The sequence below is a fragment of the Nomascus leucogenys genome, chromosome 3 (assembly GCF_006542625.1).
Source record: "Nomascus leucogenys isolate Asia chromosome 3, Asia_NLE_v1, whole genome shotgun sequence".
Lineage (NCBI taxonomy): Eukaryota > Metazoa > Chordata > Mammalia > Primates > Hylobatidae > Nomascus > Nomascus leucogenys.
The window spans coordinates 94,329,263-94,349,030 of NC_044383.1; the positions used below are offsets into that span (position 1 = coordinate 94,329,263).

The 19,768-nt window shown below is 40.2% G+C and overlaps 1 protein-coding gene and 1 pseudogene across 2 annotated transcripts in view; one reads left to right on the forward strand and one right to left on the reverse strand.

Annotated features, from left to right (window-relative positions):
• Positions 1-19,768, reverse strand: part of SEC63 (SEC63 homolog, protein translocation regulator) — an 84,928-nt gene that overhangs the window by 48,729 nt on the left and 16,431 nt on the right. Inside the window, exons 2-4 of one of the 2 annotated variants that reach the window (XM_003278922.2) lie at positions 12,292-12,391; positions 7,948-8,062; positions 4,649-4,761 (exon numbers count right to left, since the gene is read on the reverse strand). In XM_003278922.2, coding sequence (XP_003278970.1) covers positions 4,649-4,761; positions 7,948-8,062; positions 12,292-12,391 — 328 coding nt within the window. Of the gene's footprint in view, positions 1-4,648; positions 4,762-5,665; positions 5,740-7,947; positions 8,063-12,291; positions 12,392-19,768 lie in introns of those variants that run through there. The other variant, XM_030809534.1, reaches the window with a different exon arrangement.
• LOC115834535 lies at positions 12,958-13,052 on the forward strand (annotated as a pseudogene).

Consider the following 19,768-nt stretch of genomic DNA (forward strand, 5'->3'; position numbering starts at 1 on the left):
TGCTTAAAGGCATTCTTAAGCCACAAACAACAGCATGAGCGATTTGTAACTTAAGGACATGCTCCTGCTGCAGTTAACCAGCCCAACCTATTCCTTTAATTCGGCCCATCCCTTCGTTTCCCATAAGGGATACTTTTAGTTAATTTAGTAGCTATAGAAGCAATGCTAATGACTGGTTTGCTGTTAATAAAAATGTGCGTAAATCTCTGTTCTGGACTCTCAGCTCTGAAGGCTGTGAGACCCTTGATTTCCCACTTCACACCTCTATATTTCTGTATGTGTGTCTTTAATTCCTCTAGGGCCGCTGGGTTAGGGTCTCCCCGACCAAGCTGGTCTTGGTAGGCCTCTAAATGTTCAAACAAAAAAAGACTCACACGTCTCTCACTCTGAATCAAAAGCTAGAAATGACTAAGCTTAGCAAAGAAGGCATGTCAAAAGCCAAAACAAGCCAAAAGCTAGGCCTCTTGTGCCAAACAGTCAAGTTATGAATTCAGAGCAATAGTGCTTAAAGGAACTTAAAAGTGAACACACAAATAATAAGAAAGTGAAATAGCCTTGTTGCTGATTTGAAGAATGTTTCAGTGGCCTGGATAGAAGATCAAACTAGCCACAATATTCCCTTAAGCCAAAGCCTAATCCAAAGCAAGGCCCTAACGAAGGCTGAGAGAGGTAAGGGAGCTGCAGAAGCTAGCAGATGTTGGTTCACAAGATTTTCCAAAAGAAACCATCTCTACAACAGAAGTGCAAGGTGAAGTAGCAAGTGCTGATTTGGAAGCTGCAGCAAGTTATCCAGAAGATCTAGCTAAGATTACAATGAAGGTGGCTAAACAACAAATGTTCAATGTAGATGAAATAGCCTTATATTGGAAAAATATGCCATTTAGGACTTTCACAGCTGGAGAGAAATAAATGCCTGACTTCAAAGCTTCAAAAGACAGGCTGACTTTCTTGGTAGGGGCTAATGCTGCTGGTGACTTTAACTTGAAGCCAATGCTGGTGTGCCATTCCAAAAGTCCTAGAGCTCTTAAGATCTATGCTAAATCTATTCTGCCATGCTCTATAAATAGAACAACAAATCCTTGATGACAGCACATGTGTGGACAGCATGGATTACTGAATATTTTAAGCCCACTGTTGAGACCTGCTCAAAAAAAAAACAAAATGATTCCTTTCAAAAGATTACTGCTCATTGACAACGCATGTGGTCACTCAAGAACTCTGATGGAGCTGTACAAAGAGATTAATGTTTTCACACCTATGCTAACACAACATTCATTCTGCAGCACACAGATCAAAAAGTAATTTTGACTTTTAAGTCTTATTATTTAAGAAATAGTAAGACTTGCACTGAGCAATTTCAGAGGCCGAGGTGGGCAGATCACCTGAGGTCAGGAGTTCAGGACTAGCCTGACCAACATAAAACCCTGTCTCTACTAAAGATACAATAATTTGCCAGACATGGTGGTGCATGCCTGTAGTCCGAGCTACTCGGGAGGCTAAGGAACAAGAATTGCTTGAATCCAGGAGGCAGAGGTAACAGTGAGCCAAGATCTCACCAATGCACTCCAGCCTGGGCAACAGAGTGAGACTCCATCTCAAAAAAAAAAAAAGACATACACTTTGTAAAGCTATAGCTGCTACAGACACGGTGATACCTCTGATGGATCTGGGTAAATTGAAAACCTTCTGGAAAGGATTCACTATTCTAAATGCCATTAAGAACATTTGTGATTCACAGGAAGAGGCCAAAATGTCAACATCAAGAGGAGTTTGGTAGAAGTTGATTTCCTTTTTTTTTTTTTTTTTTTGAGACAGAGTCTCACTCTGTCACCCAGGCTGGAGTGCAATGGCACAATCTCGGCTCACCGCAACTTCTGCCTCCCGGGTTCAAGTGAGTCTCCTGCCTCAGCCTCCCGAGTAGGTGGAATTACAGGCATGCCCCACCACACCCGGCTAAGTTTGAATTTTTAGTAGAGATAGAGTTTCTCCATGTTGGTCAGGCTGGTCTCAAACTCCTGACCTCAGGTGATCCACCTGCCTCAGCCTCCCAAAGTGCTGGGATTACAGGCCTGAGCTACTGCGACCGGCCAGAAGTTGATTTCAACCTTCATGGATGACTTGGAGCAGTTCAAGACTTCAGTAGAGGAAGTCACTACAGATGTGCTAGAAATAGCAGGAGAACTAAACAAGTGGAGCCTGAAGATGTGACTGAATTGCTGCACTGTCACGATCAAACTTGAACAGATAAGTTGCTTCTTATAGTTGAGCAAAGTAGCTTAAGATGGTACCTATTTCTGATGAAGATGCTGTGAACATTGTTGAAATGACAATAAAGGATTTAGAATATTACATAAACTTAATTGATAAAGCAGTGGCAGAATGTGAGAGGACTGACTCCAATTTTGAAAGAAGTTCTGGCTGAGCACAGTGGTTCACATCTGTAATCCCAGCACTTTGGGAGGCCGAGGTGGGCGGATCAAGAGGTCAGGAGATTGAGACCATCCTGGCTAACATGGTGAAACCCCGTCTCTACTAAAAATATTAAAAATTAGCCGGGAGTGGTGGCGGGCGCCTGTAGTCCCAGCTACTCGGGAGGCTGAGGCAGGAGAATGGCGTGAACCCAGGAGGCGGAAGTTGCAGTGAGCCAAGATCACGACACTCCACTCCAGCCTGGGCGACAGAGCGAGACTCCATCTCAAAAAAAAAAAAGAAAAGAAAGAAGTTCTGTGCATAAAACACTATCAAATAGCATCACATACTAGAGAAATCTTTCAAGAATTTAAATGATGTAGTCAATTTAATTGTTGTCTTCTTTTAAGAAATTGTCACAGCCAGCCCAACCTTCAGTAACCACTATCCTGATCAGTCAACAGCCATCAACATCAAGGCAAGACCCTCCACCAGCAAAAAGAATGCAATTCGTCAAAGGCTCAGATTACTAGCATTTTTTAGCCATACAGTATTTTTAAATTAAGGTATGTACGTTGTTTTTTAAGACGTAAGGCTGGCTGGGCACAGTGGCTCACGCCTGTAATCTCAGCACTTTGAGAGGCCGAGGCAGGTGGATCACGAGGTCAGAAGATCAAGACCATCCTGGCTAACATGGTGAAACCTCGTCTCTACTAAAAATACAAAAAAAAATTAGCCGGGCATGGTGGCAGGCGCCTGTAGTCCCACCTACTCGGGAGGCTGAGGCAGGAGAATGGCATGAACCCGGGAGGCAGAGCTTGCAGTGAGCCGAGATAGTGCCACTGCAGTCCCGCCTGGGTGAAAGAGCAAGACTCTGTCTCAAAAAAAAAAAAGACATAAGGCTACTGTACACTTAATAGACTACAGTGTAGTATAAACAACTTTTATATGCACTAGGAAACAAAAAAATTTGTGACTCACTTTATTGCAATATTTGCTTTACTGCAGGAGACTGGAACTGAACCTATAATATCTCCAAAGTATGCTTGTATTTACTTATATGTTTAAAATGAGTTCACAAAATTATACATCACTGAGTCCTCAAAAGACAGACAATCTCATATTTTACTCTTTCATTCAATGTAAGAATTGTGTGGGTATGTACTTATCAAGAGTCCTGAAGAACCTAGTTAAGTTTTATCTCTTGGAAGATTAATACCCAAGGGATCACTGCATCTAATGTTACATGCTCTATTCTGCTTCCCTGAAGTGTGCACAAATGTTCCTCAAACTTTATAAATACACAGACATATATGTGTGCATATAACGCATATGTAAATATATGTATCTCACAATAACAATGCACCTTACCTAAGGTATAAGACCAACAAGGAAAATTATTTGGAAGTTCTGAAAAGATTTGTGAAGAAAATTTCTGAGCAGTAAAAAAGGGGACCTTAAAAATCCACATCTCAACAAGTACAGTTGTTATTAACTAAGAATAATCCTGTGTGATGAAATTCTAAAAAGACACCAAAAATGAAGTACTTAAAAGTCCAAATTAAACTTGTCTTTAAATAGTTTAAATGAGATAAGCTACACATTGCCAAAACAAGAGAAACAGATCAAGCCTGAAAAAAAAAAAAAAAAAAATCTAGAAATGATAAGATCTAAGTATACCCGCCTCTAATCAAGATGCTAATAAAACAGCTCAATTAACTTATCATTCACCACTTAATTTAATCAAGTTTACATGGCAAAAATTCCAGTTTAATTAAATTAAATTACCACGTTAGTGCTGCTGTGTAGTCCCCTAAATGATAGACTCAACATGAAGTAAGCACTTGGAAAAAGTGTATGACAACTATTTTACTATTTTATTAAAACAGAAAACTATCCTTTTTTTTCTTTAGAGATGGGGTATTACTCTGTCATCGAAGCTGGGCTGCAGTGGCATGGTCACAGCTCACTGCAGCCTTGACCTCCCAGACTCAAACAACGCTCCCACCTCAGCCTCCCAAGTAGCTAGGACTACAGGTACACATCACCACACAGGGTTAATTATTTTATTTTTTGTAGAGATGGAGTCTTGGTATGTTGCCAGGGATGGTCTCAAACTCCTGGGCTCAAGCGATCCTCCTGCCTCAGCCTCCCGAAGTACTGGGATTACAGGCATGAGCCACTGCACCTGGCTTATCTGTACCATTCCTAAAAATTTGTAATGGATCCTGATACTTACGCAGCATAAGCCTTTGCTATCCTCATGAACATAACTTCATCACCTCCTTTATCTGGATGATATTTAAGTGACAGCAAACGATATTGTTTTTTAATTTCTGCTACTGTGGCTCCCTAAAAAAAAAAAAAAAAGCTTTCTGTTAGCAAAAATAAGCACAATTCTGTAAAGAAATAATCAATCCTATTTTGAACTTAAAATATGAACTACTCAGTATTTTGAGAAAGACAAAATCCATTTTTCATCCTATATATTTTTCCCATAAATTTCATCTCATATATTTTTAAATAAAAACACTTACATTGTCCAATATATGTATTTTATTGAGCACCTACTATGTGCCACATAGTACACTAAGCACTGATAATTTGAAAGTGAAAACAGATGACACATTTACATAAAATAATACTGACATTTAAATATCAAAAAATAGGCCAGGCACAGCCTGTAATCCCAGCACTTTGGAGGCCAAGGTGGGTGGATCACCTGAGGTCAGGAGTTCAAGACCAGCTTGGCCAACATAATAGTGAAACCCCATCTCTACTAAAAATTACAAAAATTAGCTGGGTGTGGTGATGCACGCCTGTAGTCCCAGCTACTTGGGAAGGTGAAGCAGGAGAATCGCTTGACCTCGGGAGGTGGAGGCTGCGGTGAGCTGAGACTATGCCACTGCACTCCAGCCTACCTGACAGAGCGAGACTCCGTCTCTCAAAAAATAAAAATAAAAATAAATAAATATCAAAAAATAATCACAGTAAATTAAATCTGGCTCAAAGAACCCTCAAATCAAAGGTTAACTTTCTAAGGAATAATCTGAGGAATACCTGGTTTCAGCTGCTTGTCTATCAAGTTGACCCTAATGGTTTCTTAGTCTCAATTTCTATTAATAATTTTTTCACTGTTTTTTATTGCCCTTCTAACCTTAAAATCTCTCTTAATGACTATGATCAATGCAATAAGAAAAAAATCACATGATATGCAAACTTTTCTTCTACAAACAGAAAACTAGATGATACATACCCTCCTTGGTTTGTGTTATATGAATGTCTGGATCAAGCCATCTACTGAGCAAAGACTCAAAGTAAAAGTAAGTGCTATGGGGGAGAAAATAGAAAGAGCACTAGATTGAGCTTGGCTACTAAGTAAGAAGCTTGGAACCCCAGACAAGATACAAATTTTCCAGGCCTCATTTTCTTTTAAAAAAAAAAAATTAATAAATAGGGAATACATATACATACTCAGGGCAACCTGAATATATGCTCCCAGGTTTAAAAATTATATATTTTTATAAAAGGCTAGATGATCTCTATCATTAATTTCAGTTCTAACATTCTACTGATAAAAGCAAGACTTTTTTTTTTTTGGAGACAGAGTCTTGCTCTGTCGCCCAGGCTGGAGTGCAGTGCTGCAATTACACTTGACTTCCCAAGTGGCTGGAACCACAGGGGTGTGTCACCACGTTCAGCTAATTTTGTTAGTTTTTTGTACAGATGAGGGTTTCCCTATGTTGCCCAGGCTGGTCTCAAACTCTTGGCCTCAAGCAATCCTCCCACCTCAGCCTCCCAAAGTACTGATATTATAGGCACAAGCCACTGCGGCTGGCCAAAAGACTAGTTTTCTATTTGGAACCCATTAATCAGGTTTAATCAAAAGATCACCTAAGGGGCACACTCAAGGTTAACCTAAATTTCTATGACAATGAAATTAATGATACTAGTTTCACTTTAGTTTTAAGAGACAGGGTCTCACTCTGCTGCCCAGGCTACAGTGCAATGGTGCGGATCATGGCTCACTCATCTCAACCTTCTTGGCTCAAACTATCCTCTCACTTTGGCCTCCCAAGTAACTAGGACTATAGGTGTGTTGCTACCACACCCAGGTAATTTTTTTTTTTTTTTTTGATAGAGCCTGGGTGTCACTATGTTGCCCAAACTCCTGACCTCAAGCGATCCTCCCACCTTAGCTTCCCAAAATGCTAGGATTACAGGTGTAAGCCACCGTTCCTGGCTGATATTAATTCTTTCTAAGACCCCCAACCTAGATTTTACCACACTGCTTAAGTGTCAATGAATACAATGTCATAAGATTTTTATCATTCAACTAACACAAATTATCCTCCCAGTTTTAACTTTGCATTAACCAATATTACAGATCTCTCTTAAAAATATGCCTTTAGCAAACTATCGCAAGGACAAAAAACCAAACACTGCATGTTCTCACTCATAGGTGGGAATTGAACAATGAGAACACATGGACACAGGAAGGGGAACATCACACACCTGGGACTGTTTGGGGTGGGGGGAGGGGGGAGGGATAGCACTAGGAGATATACCTAATGCTAAATGACGAGTTAATGGGTGCAGCACACCAACATGGCACATGTATACATATGTAACAAACCTGCATGTTGTGCACATGTACCCTAAAACTTAAAGTATAATAATAAAAAAAAAATGTCTTTAGGCTGGGCACGGTGGCTCACGCCTGTAATCCCAGCACTTTGGGAGGCCAAGGCGGGTGGATCATGAGGTCAGGAGATCAAGACCATCCTGGCTAACACGGTGAAACCCCGTCTCTACTAAAAATACAAAAAATTAGCCGGGCGTGATGGCGGGCGCCTGTAGTCCCAGCTACTTGGGAGGCTGAGGCAGGAGAATGGCATGAACTGGGAGGCAGAGCTTGCAGTGAGCCAAGGTTGCGCCACTGTACTCCAGCCTGGGCGACAGAGCAAGATTCCGTCTCAAAAAAAAAAAAAAAGCCTTTAAAAAATGTTAACTGGCCAGGCGCGGTGGCTCATGCCTGTAAACCTAGCACTTTGGGAGGCCGAGGTGGGCGGATCACAAAGTCAGGAGATCGAGACCATCTTGGCTAACACGGTGAAACCCCGTCTCCACTAAAAATACAAAAAATTAGCCAGGCATGATGGCGGGCACCTACTTGGGAGGCTGAGGCAGGAGAATGGCATGAACCCGGGAGGCGGAGCTTGCAGTGAGCCGAGATCACACCACTGCACTCTAGCCTGGGCTACAGAGTGAGACTCCGTCTCAAAAAAAAAAAGTTAACCTCTCCTCTCATCTTCAAATATTCTTATATTTTAGCAATTGAAAACCAATTATTAATAACATAACAATCAACAGTTATAGCTTAAATTATAATAACAGAGGATTAGACATCTTATTTTAATAAACAAACTGACCAAAGTCTGATTTCTATAGGAATGGACAATTTCTTTTAGAATGAGGACCTATAGCATTTTCATGGGATCATTAAACTAATGTGCATTATATAAAAATACTACTTACAGGATCCAAATTTAATACTTCATAAGGATTGTATTCTTGGTATTCTCGGTCTGTTTTGGAAACTTTATATGCAAGGAATAAGAACAATGCCCATCCTGCAAGCAGAACTATTTTCCTGTTTAGGAAAAAGATAAGTGAATCATAAACAAATACATCTGCATAGAGTCTAAAGACATTCTGGCAAGGTCAAGGCAAAAACTCTACAGTAGTACCATATCACTATGCTACTGACTCAAATTCTACAATCACTGGGTTACAAACTCCTGTTACAGCAAGGACGGTGTCTTTTTCACCTCTGCATTCTTTATAATCTAGTACAGTGTCTACTATGTCACAGATTTTCTCAGTTACTATTTGCACAACTTTAAATACAGAAGTGAATTCAACTCATTAACTTACTGGACCCATTAAATTAGATCGAAATATATAAATGCTAAGTAAACCATTTAATGTAAAAAAGAATTGCTCTGACCCAGCAATTACACTTTTATTAAGATAAACTAGGAAAAACAATTGGTCAATTGTGCAAAAATAAATACATAGCCTTGCTTATAGTAGTAAAACTTTGGAAACAACCTAAATTTCCACTCACAGGAACTGATTAAATAAACCATTTACAGAGAAATAATTAAATAAACCATGATACAGCCACACAATGCAACATTTTGTAGCCAACAGTCTATCAATCCATTTCACTTCAAATAATTTGGAAAGAGTAAGTATAAAACGGCGGTCACAGATGTAAATAAGAGAAAGTATTTCACTGTAGAGATGTACCATTAGTTCATTTGTACATTGGATGAACTTTTTTTTTTTTAGACGGAGTCTCGCTCTGTTGCCCAGGCTGGAGTGCAATGGCACGATCTTGGCTCACCGCAACCTCAGCCTCCTGAGTAGCTGAAACTACAGGCACACGCCACCACACAAAGCTAATTTTTGTATTTTTAGTAGAGATGGGGTTTCACCATGTGAGCCAGGCTGGTCTCAAACTCCTGACCTCAAGTGATCTGCCTGCCTCAGCCTCCCAAAGTGCTGGAATTACAGGGGTGAGTGACTGCGCCCAGCCTCTACAGTGAAATACTTTCTGGCCACTAAAAATATTTGCTGTGGATGACTATCTATCTTATATTGTTAAATTTACAAAATAGCTTTCAAAACTCTATGTATATATGTTATATTATAAATAAGTGTATAAAGTAATTATCTTAATAATAACTAGCTTTAGGTGATGAATGACTTTTATTCTTATACCGAATGACTTTTATTTCTTATACCCTTTGTATGACAATTTGTTACACTGAGCAAGAACTGTTAGACAAATACATCAAATGAATCTTAAGAGGCCAAATTAAACAAAATTGGAATGACCTGTTTTTAAATCATGATCATGGCTCACTGCAGCCTCAACCTCCCAGGCTCAAGCAATCCTCCCACCTCAGCCTCCCAAAGCACTGGAATTAGGCATGAGCCACCACGGCCAGCCTACGACAGCAAACTTTTTTTTAACACTTTTTAAATCCAAAATTTGGTAATAGCCTCAATATGCTAAAAACAAAACAAAAAAATTGAAAATATGCTTTATTCCCACACGAATTAACTCCCCTTTTTTCCTGACTCATCCAAAAGGCTAACAAACAAAGCTCACAAAACAAAGATAAAATGAAATTGGAAACCAAAAAAGCAAGATTAAAAACCAAGCAAGGCAAAAGGAACAAAACACCTAGGATATGCTAAACCTTATGTTTTACATGGAGCATCTAGTTCTCCAAGCCAAGGAATGAGAAGAGGAAAGGAGAAGCTCATAACAGAATCCCAAGGCTAATGAAAATTACCACAACCAATAAAGCCATGCTCTATAGTTTCCTGAGAGTCAAAGCAAAGATAGAAACATAACGGATCACATCATGCTCTGTGCTCAATTTTTTTAAAAAACCTGTTTGGTTCCTCTGAAAAGATAAGCGTTTTCCCCACACTTGGCTTCAGTAATTAACTTGAAGTGTCATCTTTTTTTCTGGGTGGGGAATGGAGTCTTGCTTTGTCACCCAGGCTGGAGTGCAGTGACACAACCTCAGCTCACTGCAACCTCCGCCTCCTGGGCTCAAGCAATTCTCCTGCCTCAGCCTCCTGAGTAGCTGGGACCACAGGCACGCACCACCATGCCTGGCTAATTTTTTGTATTTTTTTAGTAGAGACAGGGTTTCACCATGTTGGCCAGGCTGGTCTCCAACTCCTGACCTCAGGTGATCCGCCCACCTCGGCCTCCCAAAGTGCTGGGATTACAGGCATGAGCTACCATGCCCAGCCTGAAGCGTCATCTTTAGAAGCAACTTCCAAAAATTACATGCCTTCGTTTGGCAGATGGTGTCAGAAGAGAAGCATTACACAACAACTGTTTAACTTTGAAAGAATGCTTCAAGATTAAGTAGTAAAAGTTTTAATGGTTTATGACCTTATCTAAATTGTTACTAGTATATATTTAATTCTTCCTTACCTAAACTCCCTTAATCTGTACTTTAATTAAATCACTTTATTAATCACTAAAAGAGCTTCATAAAAGTTTTTTTCCTTGAAAACTGAGGTTCAGATACCCACAAAGTGTTGAACAAAGCCAGACAAGAGACTGGGAGGCCAAAAATACAGGCGTCCCTTGGCATCCTCAGGGGACTGGTTCCAGGACCCCACAGATACTAAAATCCATGGACGCTCAAGTCCCCAGTATAAAATGATGTAGTATTTGCATATAACCTATATACATCCTCCCATGTACATTAAATCATCTCTAAATTACTGATATTACCTAATACAATACACATTGTGGAAACAGTTATTACACTGTATTTTTATTTACACTTTTAATTGTTGTATTGTTATTTTTATTGCTTTTTTCCCCCAAATATTTTAGATTCACAGTTGGTTGAATCTTCCCACGTGGAACCCGCAGATATGGGGGGGAGTCTTGCTGCTTTATGAAAATTTAATTTAAAATGAGAACCAACAGTAAAGAATAAACAGTGAAGAGAAAATTACTCTTTTCAACACTAACTTTGCCTTTAGTTTCACATCATTAAAGAACTCTTAACACCAAAGCTAGAATTTCCCTCCTCCTACAAAGAAACTAAACTGGGTGGCTCATGCAAGGTGGCTCACGCCTGTGATCCTACCACTTTTGGAGGCCGAGGCAGGCAGATCACTTGAGCCCAAGAGTTTGAGACCAGCCTGGGGAACATGGTGAAACCCCACCCCTACAAAGAATACAAAAAAAAAAAATTAACCAGGTGTAGCGGCACGCACCTGTACTCCCACCTACTCAGGAGGCTGAGGTGGGAGGATGCCTGAGCCCAAGGAGGCTAAGGCTGCAGTGAGCCAAGATAGCACCACTGCACTCCAGCCTGGGCAACACAGCAAGACTCTGTCTCAAAAAAAAAAAAAAAGAAAAGAAAAGAAAAAGAAATTAGTTAAAGTCAAACCTTACAAAGAAAAACTAAAAACTAAACCCCCTGAAATTATGCTGAAAAAAGCTATCATTTAAACCAAGATTTCTAAATAACTGTTTCTACTCTCACTAATTTCTTTTGCTACATCTTCTCTTCCTATCTACTGGATAAATGTAGGTAATTCACAAGACATAGTAGTCCAATAATGGTTAACTCTCTCACCTCCTGTCAGTTTCATCTATTACCTCTAAATTGATGATGCAGGATAAATGTCCAAAGCCTTGTTCTTAACCAGTACACCCCATAGCCTCACAGGATTAAACTGGTCTGCTGTAACTAAACATGTTAATGGCCTGTTTAAAATAAAGGGTGATTAGGTCCCTGATCCAACACTTCTAACCACATGACTTTGGTCAAGTTATGTCATCATTCTTAGCCTCAGTTTCCTCATGTGAGAAAAAGCAAAACCATCTACTTTGAAGTTAATACAGAATTAAATTAGATAACATATAAAGCCCTAGCACAGATTCTGGCATACAGTATGTGCTCAATAAACTTTAATTATCACCATGAAATGCTAACTTGTTCATGTCACCTCTCTACTTCTGAAATCTTTTAAAGATTCCCCCATAGTCTTTAAGATAAAATTCAAATCTTTGCACAAGGTGCACAAGGTCCTTCAAAATATGACTTATCTCTCTCTACCCCCGATCTCCAGCAACACTCTCCTTCCTTTGAACTCCTAAACCAATCTGTTCAGACTGTTCCCACATTTTCTCGTATCTTACCCTTACTATAGATTACAATTTCTTTACAGACACAATGACTTATTCATCATTACACATATATGTTGTATGACCTAGCAAAGAGTAAGCATTAAGTAGGTTTTTTCTTGAAATCCATTACTTACTTTACTGTAGGAATAATATTTGGCTGGGGTTTTAATAACCGTAAACGATACCACATACACCTTCCATATACTTTTCTGATATTCTTTAATCGAATTTGCTCTGTCAAGAAAGAAAAACAAGATGAATTAAAAACCATTTTTCACAGTGAAGGTTAAAACCAGTTAACTGGTTAACTAACCTTCATTACCATGCTAATAGTTTAATGGAACATGAAATTACTGCCTATTCAAATAGCCTTTAAAAAACTTACAAGATAGGTTAAATTTTCTGCCATTTAGAACAAACAACCTACCTAGAAAACTTCATTCAACTACCAGGTGACCATTTTGGAAATGAGACTTAATGAAAATGCAAAAACTGACTTGCACCCAAAATATTTAGTCAGATATAATCAGTAATTTCTGGGAAATTCTCTCCCTCTTTCCCCTCTGCTATAGAAGGAACAAGAAGTATAAAATAGTAAAACATGGTTTATTAAGGAAGCTAAGCAGAAATAATACTCTTCAAACACAAAAATAAATGCCTATCAAAATGTCTTCTAATCAACAAAGTTTAGATCTCATCTATTTAAGATAAAACTAGTAAGATTTGGAGCTGTAACATAAAATCAACTTGCAGTTAAAACAAAGAGTACTTGCTTCAGCAGCACATACATTAAAACCGGAGCAGGACATACGCTAAAACCGGAGCAATACAGAGAAGATTGGCATGGCCCTCACCCAAAGATGACACGCAAATTTGTGAAGTATTCCTTTTATTTTTTATTTATTTATTTTTTTTGTAGAAACTGGGTCTTGCTATGTTGCCAAGGCTGGTCTCAAACTCCTGGCCTCAAGCACTCCTCCTGCCTCAGTGCACTCCCATCCCCCAAAAAAAGCACCATTTAAAAATTTTATTTAAAAAAAAAGGGGGGCTGGGCGCGGTGGCTCACGCCTGTAATCCCAGCACTTTGGGAGGTTGAGGTGGGTAGATCACCTGAGGTCAGGAGTTCGAGACTAGCCTCAACATGGAGAAACCCTGTCTCTACCAAAAACACAAAATTAGCCAGGCGTGGTGGTGCATGCCTGTAATCCCAGCTACTCGGGAGGCTGAGGCAGGAGAACTGCTTGAACCTGGGAGGCAGTAGTTGCAGTGAGCCGAGATCACACCATTGCACTCCAGCCTAGGCAGCAAGAGCAAAACTCTGTCTCAAAAAAAAAACAGGGTAGAGTAAAATTCAGTATCACAAATTCTAATTATTTTGTGTTAAGCTGGAAAAGTCTCCTAAACCCGTAAAACTTAGGTTTATGGGGTCAGGCACCATGGCTCACCTCTATAATCCCAGCACTTCGGGAGGCTGAGGCAGGTGGATCACCTGAGGTCAGGAGTTAAAGACCAACCTGGCCAACATGGCAAAACCCCATCTCTACTAAAAATACAAAAATTAGCCAGGCATGGTGGTGCACACCTGTAGTCCCAGCTACTCGGGAGGCTGAGACATGAGAATCACTTGAACCCAGGAGGCGGAGGTTGCAGTGAGCTGAGATCCCTCCAGCCTGGGCAACAGAGTAAAACTCCATCTCAAAACAAGCAAACAAAAAGAACTTAAGTTTATATAAGAGTTGAGACAAAAGCTATTATCTTAAGGCTGGGGCAGTGGCTCACGCCTGTAATCCTAACACTTTGGGAGGCTGAGGCGGGCAGATCACGAGGTCAGGAATTCAAGACCAGCCAGTTCAAGACCAGCCTGGCCAACATGGTGAAACTCCATCTCTACTAAAAATACAAAATTAGCCAGGTGTGGTGGAGCATGCCTGTAATCCCAGTTACTCAGGAGGCTGAGGCAGGAGAATCAGTTGAACCTGGGAGGCAAAGGTCGCAGTGTGCCGAGATCACACCATTGCACTCCAGCCTGGGCAACAAAAGTGAAACTCCATCTCAAAAAAAAAAAAAAGCAATTATTTTAATCCTCAGGACAATCTTGCCGTTCAATTAAAAAGAAATTAAGCCCAAGCAAAAATAGTATGTATTGTTTTACTAAATTCATCCCAAGCACTTGGATTGAAAGACTCTCCCAAGTTTAAATAAAAAAAAAATGTATTGGGAGGCCGAGGCAGGCAGATCACGAGGTCAGGAGACAGAGACCATCCTGGCTAACACGGTGAAACCCCCTCTCTACTAAAAAGACAAATAATTAGCCAGGCGTGGTGGCACATTCCTGTAGTCCCAGCTACTCGAGAGGCTGAGGCAGCAGAATCACTTGAATCCGGGAGGCAGGTTGCAGTGAGCCGAGATCACGCCACTGCACTCCAGCCCGGGTGACAGAGCAAGACTCCGTCTCAAAAAAAAAAAAAATTAAGTTTTGAAATAAAAATCTGCCTTTTTAAGAAGATGGCACCAAAAACAAAGGCGGAAGCCCCTGCCCACCCCAAAGCCAAAGTCAAAGCAAAGGCTTTGGAGAACAAGAAGGCAGTGCTGAAAGGCATCCACAACCACACAAAGTAAGACTGGCCACCCACCTTCCAGTGGCCTAAGACAATGCAGCTCCAAAGGCAGTTCAAATGTCCTAGGAAGAACACCCCCACAAAAAACAAGCTTTATCATTATGCCATTATCAAGTTCCCCTTGACCACTAAGTCAGCCATGAAGAAGACAACACCACATTTGTGTTTACTATGGATGTCATGGCCAACCAGATCAAATAGGCTGTGAAGAAGCTCTATGACACTGGCATGGCCAAGGTAAACATACTCATCAGGTCTGATGGAGAGAAGAAGGTGTATGTTCAACTGGCTCCTAACTTACGATGTTTTGAATGCTGCCAACACAATTGAGATGATCTAAAATGAGTCCAGCTGGCTAATTATAAGTTTTTTTTTTACCATATTAAAAAAAATCTACAAAACTGCAGTTCTTAAATGAGGTAACAGGTAAGTAAAAGGACTTGGCATACAGAAGGTTCCAAAACCACCATGTAAGAAGTCCAACTACCTTGTTACCACCATGCTTAGATGAAGTCATCCACATGGGAGGACTACCCAGCAAGAAGTACCAAAACCAAGTATCAGGAAAAGGAAGAGATCTGTGTAGGGGAGAGTATGGTAGCAGAAAAGGAGACTGATAATATGCAGTGGAACTGATTGAATAAGTTAATATATTAAAGATACCTGGAGTCAGTTTTCCACTGTCAAGAAAAAGGAGTGAAAAAATAGAAAACAAGAATGAACCCTGTACTGTTGGACTGGAATTAAAAATATCACTATGAATGAATGTCTTTTAATAAACAAATACAAATGCAGCTCTAAATACATATATATGTACTCCCTAGCTCTATCTACTAAGTGGGCCTAGGAGCAGAAAAATCCCAGTAGCAATGAGCACATCTAGCATGCAGATCTTGGCTTCTAAATACCACTCTCCACTAACAGGAACCAGGAATCCAAGTATCCTCCCACAAAATACTAATTACAAAGGGGAAACAAATGACTTTGCAGTGGGGTAGGCTGAATAACTGTCCCCCAAGATGTCCACATCCTAATACCTGGAACCAGTAAATATACTATCTCGAATGACAAAAGGGACTTTACAGATATGACTAAGTTAAGGATCTTGAAATAGGGAGATTATCATAGGAGGACCATAATCACAGGGGTACGTTTAAGAGGGAGGCAGAAGGGTCAAAGACAGATGGTAATGTGACAATGGAAGCAGATGATGGACTAATCCCCTTTTTAAAGATGAAGGAAGGGCCACAAGCTAAAAAATACAGGCTATCTACAGAAGCTGGAAAAGGCAAGAAAACAGATTCTACCCTAAAGCCTCCAGAAGGAACTAGCCCTGCCAATGTCATGACTTTGGCCCAAAGAAACTGACTTTGGACTTCTGGCCTCCAGAATTGTTAAGAGAACAAATTTGTGCTGTTTTAAACCAATGAGTTTGTGGTAATTTGTTACAGCAGCAATAGGAAACAAATACAAAACACCTAAACAGACACCACCTCAATCAAGTGACCAGTGAGCATCGCCAGAAAAAAAGACAACCTAAAATCATATGCCATCTGACAGCATGCAATGAGACGAACACAGAATCAGTTTTGTGAACTTCCTGCCTAAGATACACAATCTGACTCTAATAATGAGAAAACACTGTACAACCCAAATTCAAATCCATTTTACTAAATAACTGGTCTCTAATCTTTAAAGCAGAGGGAAAAGTGAATAACTACTTCAGACTAAAGGAGACTAAAGAAACACATCAACTAAATGTTATGTGATTCTAAATTGGATATTTTGCTATAAAGAACATCACTGAGAAAGTGACAAAACCCAAATGGAGTCAGACAATGAGATGGCAGTAATGTTAATTTTCTGATTTTCATGGTTTAGAGAACACTTTTGAAAATACCGCTACTGATTTTTAAATAGGTATTTTATTAAATTAAGCCTCTACAGTCTCCCACTTTCAAGTATAAAATCAAGGAAACATTTGATGAGGTTTTATAAGAACAATGCTGAAGTCTCTTTATGAATCAGACAGTTTGATCTATTCAAAGGTATGATGTTCTACTGTTCCTGGCCAACAGAAAGTACATATGGTTTTCAGCCCCTTATTCTTGGGGGCCACACAGTGTGTGCATGGACCTTGTATGCCCCACTCTTCCAACCTAAAAATTAAATCTTAACCTTTTAGGAGACTATTTCAATCAATCAGTAAGTACTACAGGCCACAGTTTACACATTAACATACAGTTAGATTTCCAGCAAAAATATTCACGGTACACATTCCAAATCTCTGTATGAATGACCTCAAGTCAAAGTAACTATTATGAGTCAAGTTCTTCCAGACAGTTTTTTTAATAAGACACTTAACAGAATAAAATGAAGTTCACTTATAAACTTCTTGCTTATTGAATTACTATTTTCATGGACACTGAAAATTATGTTAGGCGTATCCTTAACTTGTATTATTTTTAAAGAAATTATCCGCATTTATAGAAACAGGAAATCCTAAGATCATAAAACAATATAAATAATGTGTCATAATTGCTGTCAGCAGCTGAACTTTATATAGTAAAGCTGCAGGGATAATCTAGATTTGGGTTATGGCTGTGCTTCATAAACCACATAGTGCCTTTGCTAAAACAGTCACTCTGTCCATGCTGGATGATCTGCCAGTCAGCAGTATTACTGAGTGAACTCTTAGCACCATAATCATAGAACCCAAAGAGGTAAAGGAATGTTAGCCAGATCTAAAGTCTTCAAACCTGTTTGCCTGCTTACCACATAGTATCCAACAGTTTTTCTTTTTTTTTTTTTTTTTGAGACGGAGTCTTGCTCTGTCACCCAGGCTGGAGTGCAGTGGCACAATCCCGGCTCACTGCAAGCTCCGCCTCCCGGGTTCACGCCATTCTCCTGCCTCAGCCTCTCCGAGTAGCTGGGACTACAGGCGCCCGCCACCACGCCCGGCTAATTTTTTTGTATTTTTAGTAGAGACGGGGTTTCACCGTGGTGTCGATCTCCTGACCTCGTGATCCACCCGCCTCGCCTCCCAAAGTGCTGGGATTACAAGCGTGAGCCACCGCACCCGGCCTCCAACAGTTTTTCAATCTTGTCTCCTTCCCTCCTTCCTCCCTCTACTAGACCCCAGTGTCAATTGTTGCCATCATTATGTCCATGTGTGCCCAATGTTTAGCTCCCACTTATAAGTGAGAACATGCAGTATTTGCAGTATTTGGTTTTCTGTTTCTGTATTAATTCACTTAGAATAATATCCTCCAGCTGCATTTACATGCTATAAAGGACATTATTACTTCATTCTTTTTAATGGCTGTGTAGTATTCTACGGTGTATATGTAGCACTTTTTTTTTTTTTTTTTTTTTTTTGAGACAGAGTTTTGCTCTTGTTGCCCAGGCTGGAGTGCAATGGCGCAATCTCAGCTCACTGCAATCTCCACCTCCCGGGTTCAAGTGATTCTCCTGCCTCAGACTCTCAAGCAGCTGAGATTATAGGCATACGCCACCACACCCGGCTGGCTAATTTTGAATTTTTAGTAGAGATGGGGTTTCTCCATGTTGGTCAGGCTGGTCTCGAACTCCTGACCTCAGGCGATCCACCTGCCTCGGCCTCCCAAAGTGCTGGGATTACAGGCATGAGCCACAATGCCCGGCCACTACATTTTCTTTATCCAGTCCACTATTGATAGACACCTGGGTTGGTACCATGTCTTTGCTATTGTGAGCAGTGCTGCAATGAACATGGGTGCACGTCTTTTTGGTAGAACAATTTATTTTCTTTTAGATATATACTCAGTAATGGGATTGCTGGGTCAAATCACAATTCTCAGTTCTTTGAGAAATCTGCAAACTGCTTTCCACAGTGGCTGAACTAGTTTACATTCCCACCAGCTGTGTATAAGTGTTCCCTTTTCCCCCGCAGCCTCCCTAGCATCTGTTTTTTGACTTTTTTATAATAGCCATTCTGACTGGTATGAGATGATCCCTCACTGTGGTTTTGATTTGCATTTATCTGATTAGTGATGTTGAGCATTTTTCATGTTTCTTGGCCACTTAAAAAAAAAAAATTTCCTCTTTTAAGAAATGTTCATGACTTTTGCCCACTTTTTAATGGGGATATTTTTTGCTTGTTAAGTTCCTTATACATTCTGTATATTAGACCTTTGTTGGATGCATAGTTTGTAAATACATTCTCTTATTCTGTAGGTTGTCTGTTTACTCTGTTGATAGTTTCTTTTGCTGTGCAGAATCTTTTAGTTTAATTAGATCCATTTGTCAATTCTTGCTTTTGCTGCAACTGTAAAGCTGGTATTTTAAAATAATTCCATCTCTTTTAAATGCATCCAAAGAAAGCCAAAAGCCAGAGCAATTTCATACCTGTCATCATCCATTTACAAAAACTTATGAAAAGTCCTTCATTCTACTTCTCCCACATAATATTATCCTAATTTAATATATTTCATCCTGGTGAGTTAATTTTTTTTTTTGAGACAGGGTCTTGCTCTGTCACCAGGCTAGATAGACTACAGTGGTGCCATCACGGTTCACTGCATCTTCAACCTCCCAGGCTCAAGTGATCCTCTCACCTCTGCCTCTGGAGTACCTGGGACTACAGGAAGATGCCACCATGCCTGGCTAATTTTTTTTTTTGTAGAGATGAGGAGGTCTATGTTGCCCAGGCTGGTTTCAAACTCCTGGGCTCAAGCAATCCTCCCTCCGCAGCCTCCCAAAGTGCTAGGATTACAGGTGTGAGACACCACATCTGGCCCCAGTAAGTCACTTCTCTTTTTTTTTTTTTTTTTTTTTTTAGATGGAGTCTCACTCTGTCACCCAGGCTGGAGCTCAATGGCGTGATCTCAGCTCACTGCAACCTCCACCTCCCAGGTTCAAGCAATGCCTCAGCCTCCCGAGTAGCTGGGATTACAGGCGTGCACCACCACACCCAGCTAATTTTGTATTTTTAGTAGAGATGGGGTTTCCCCCA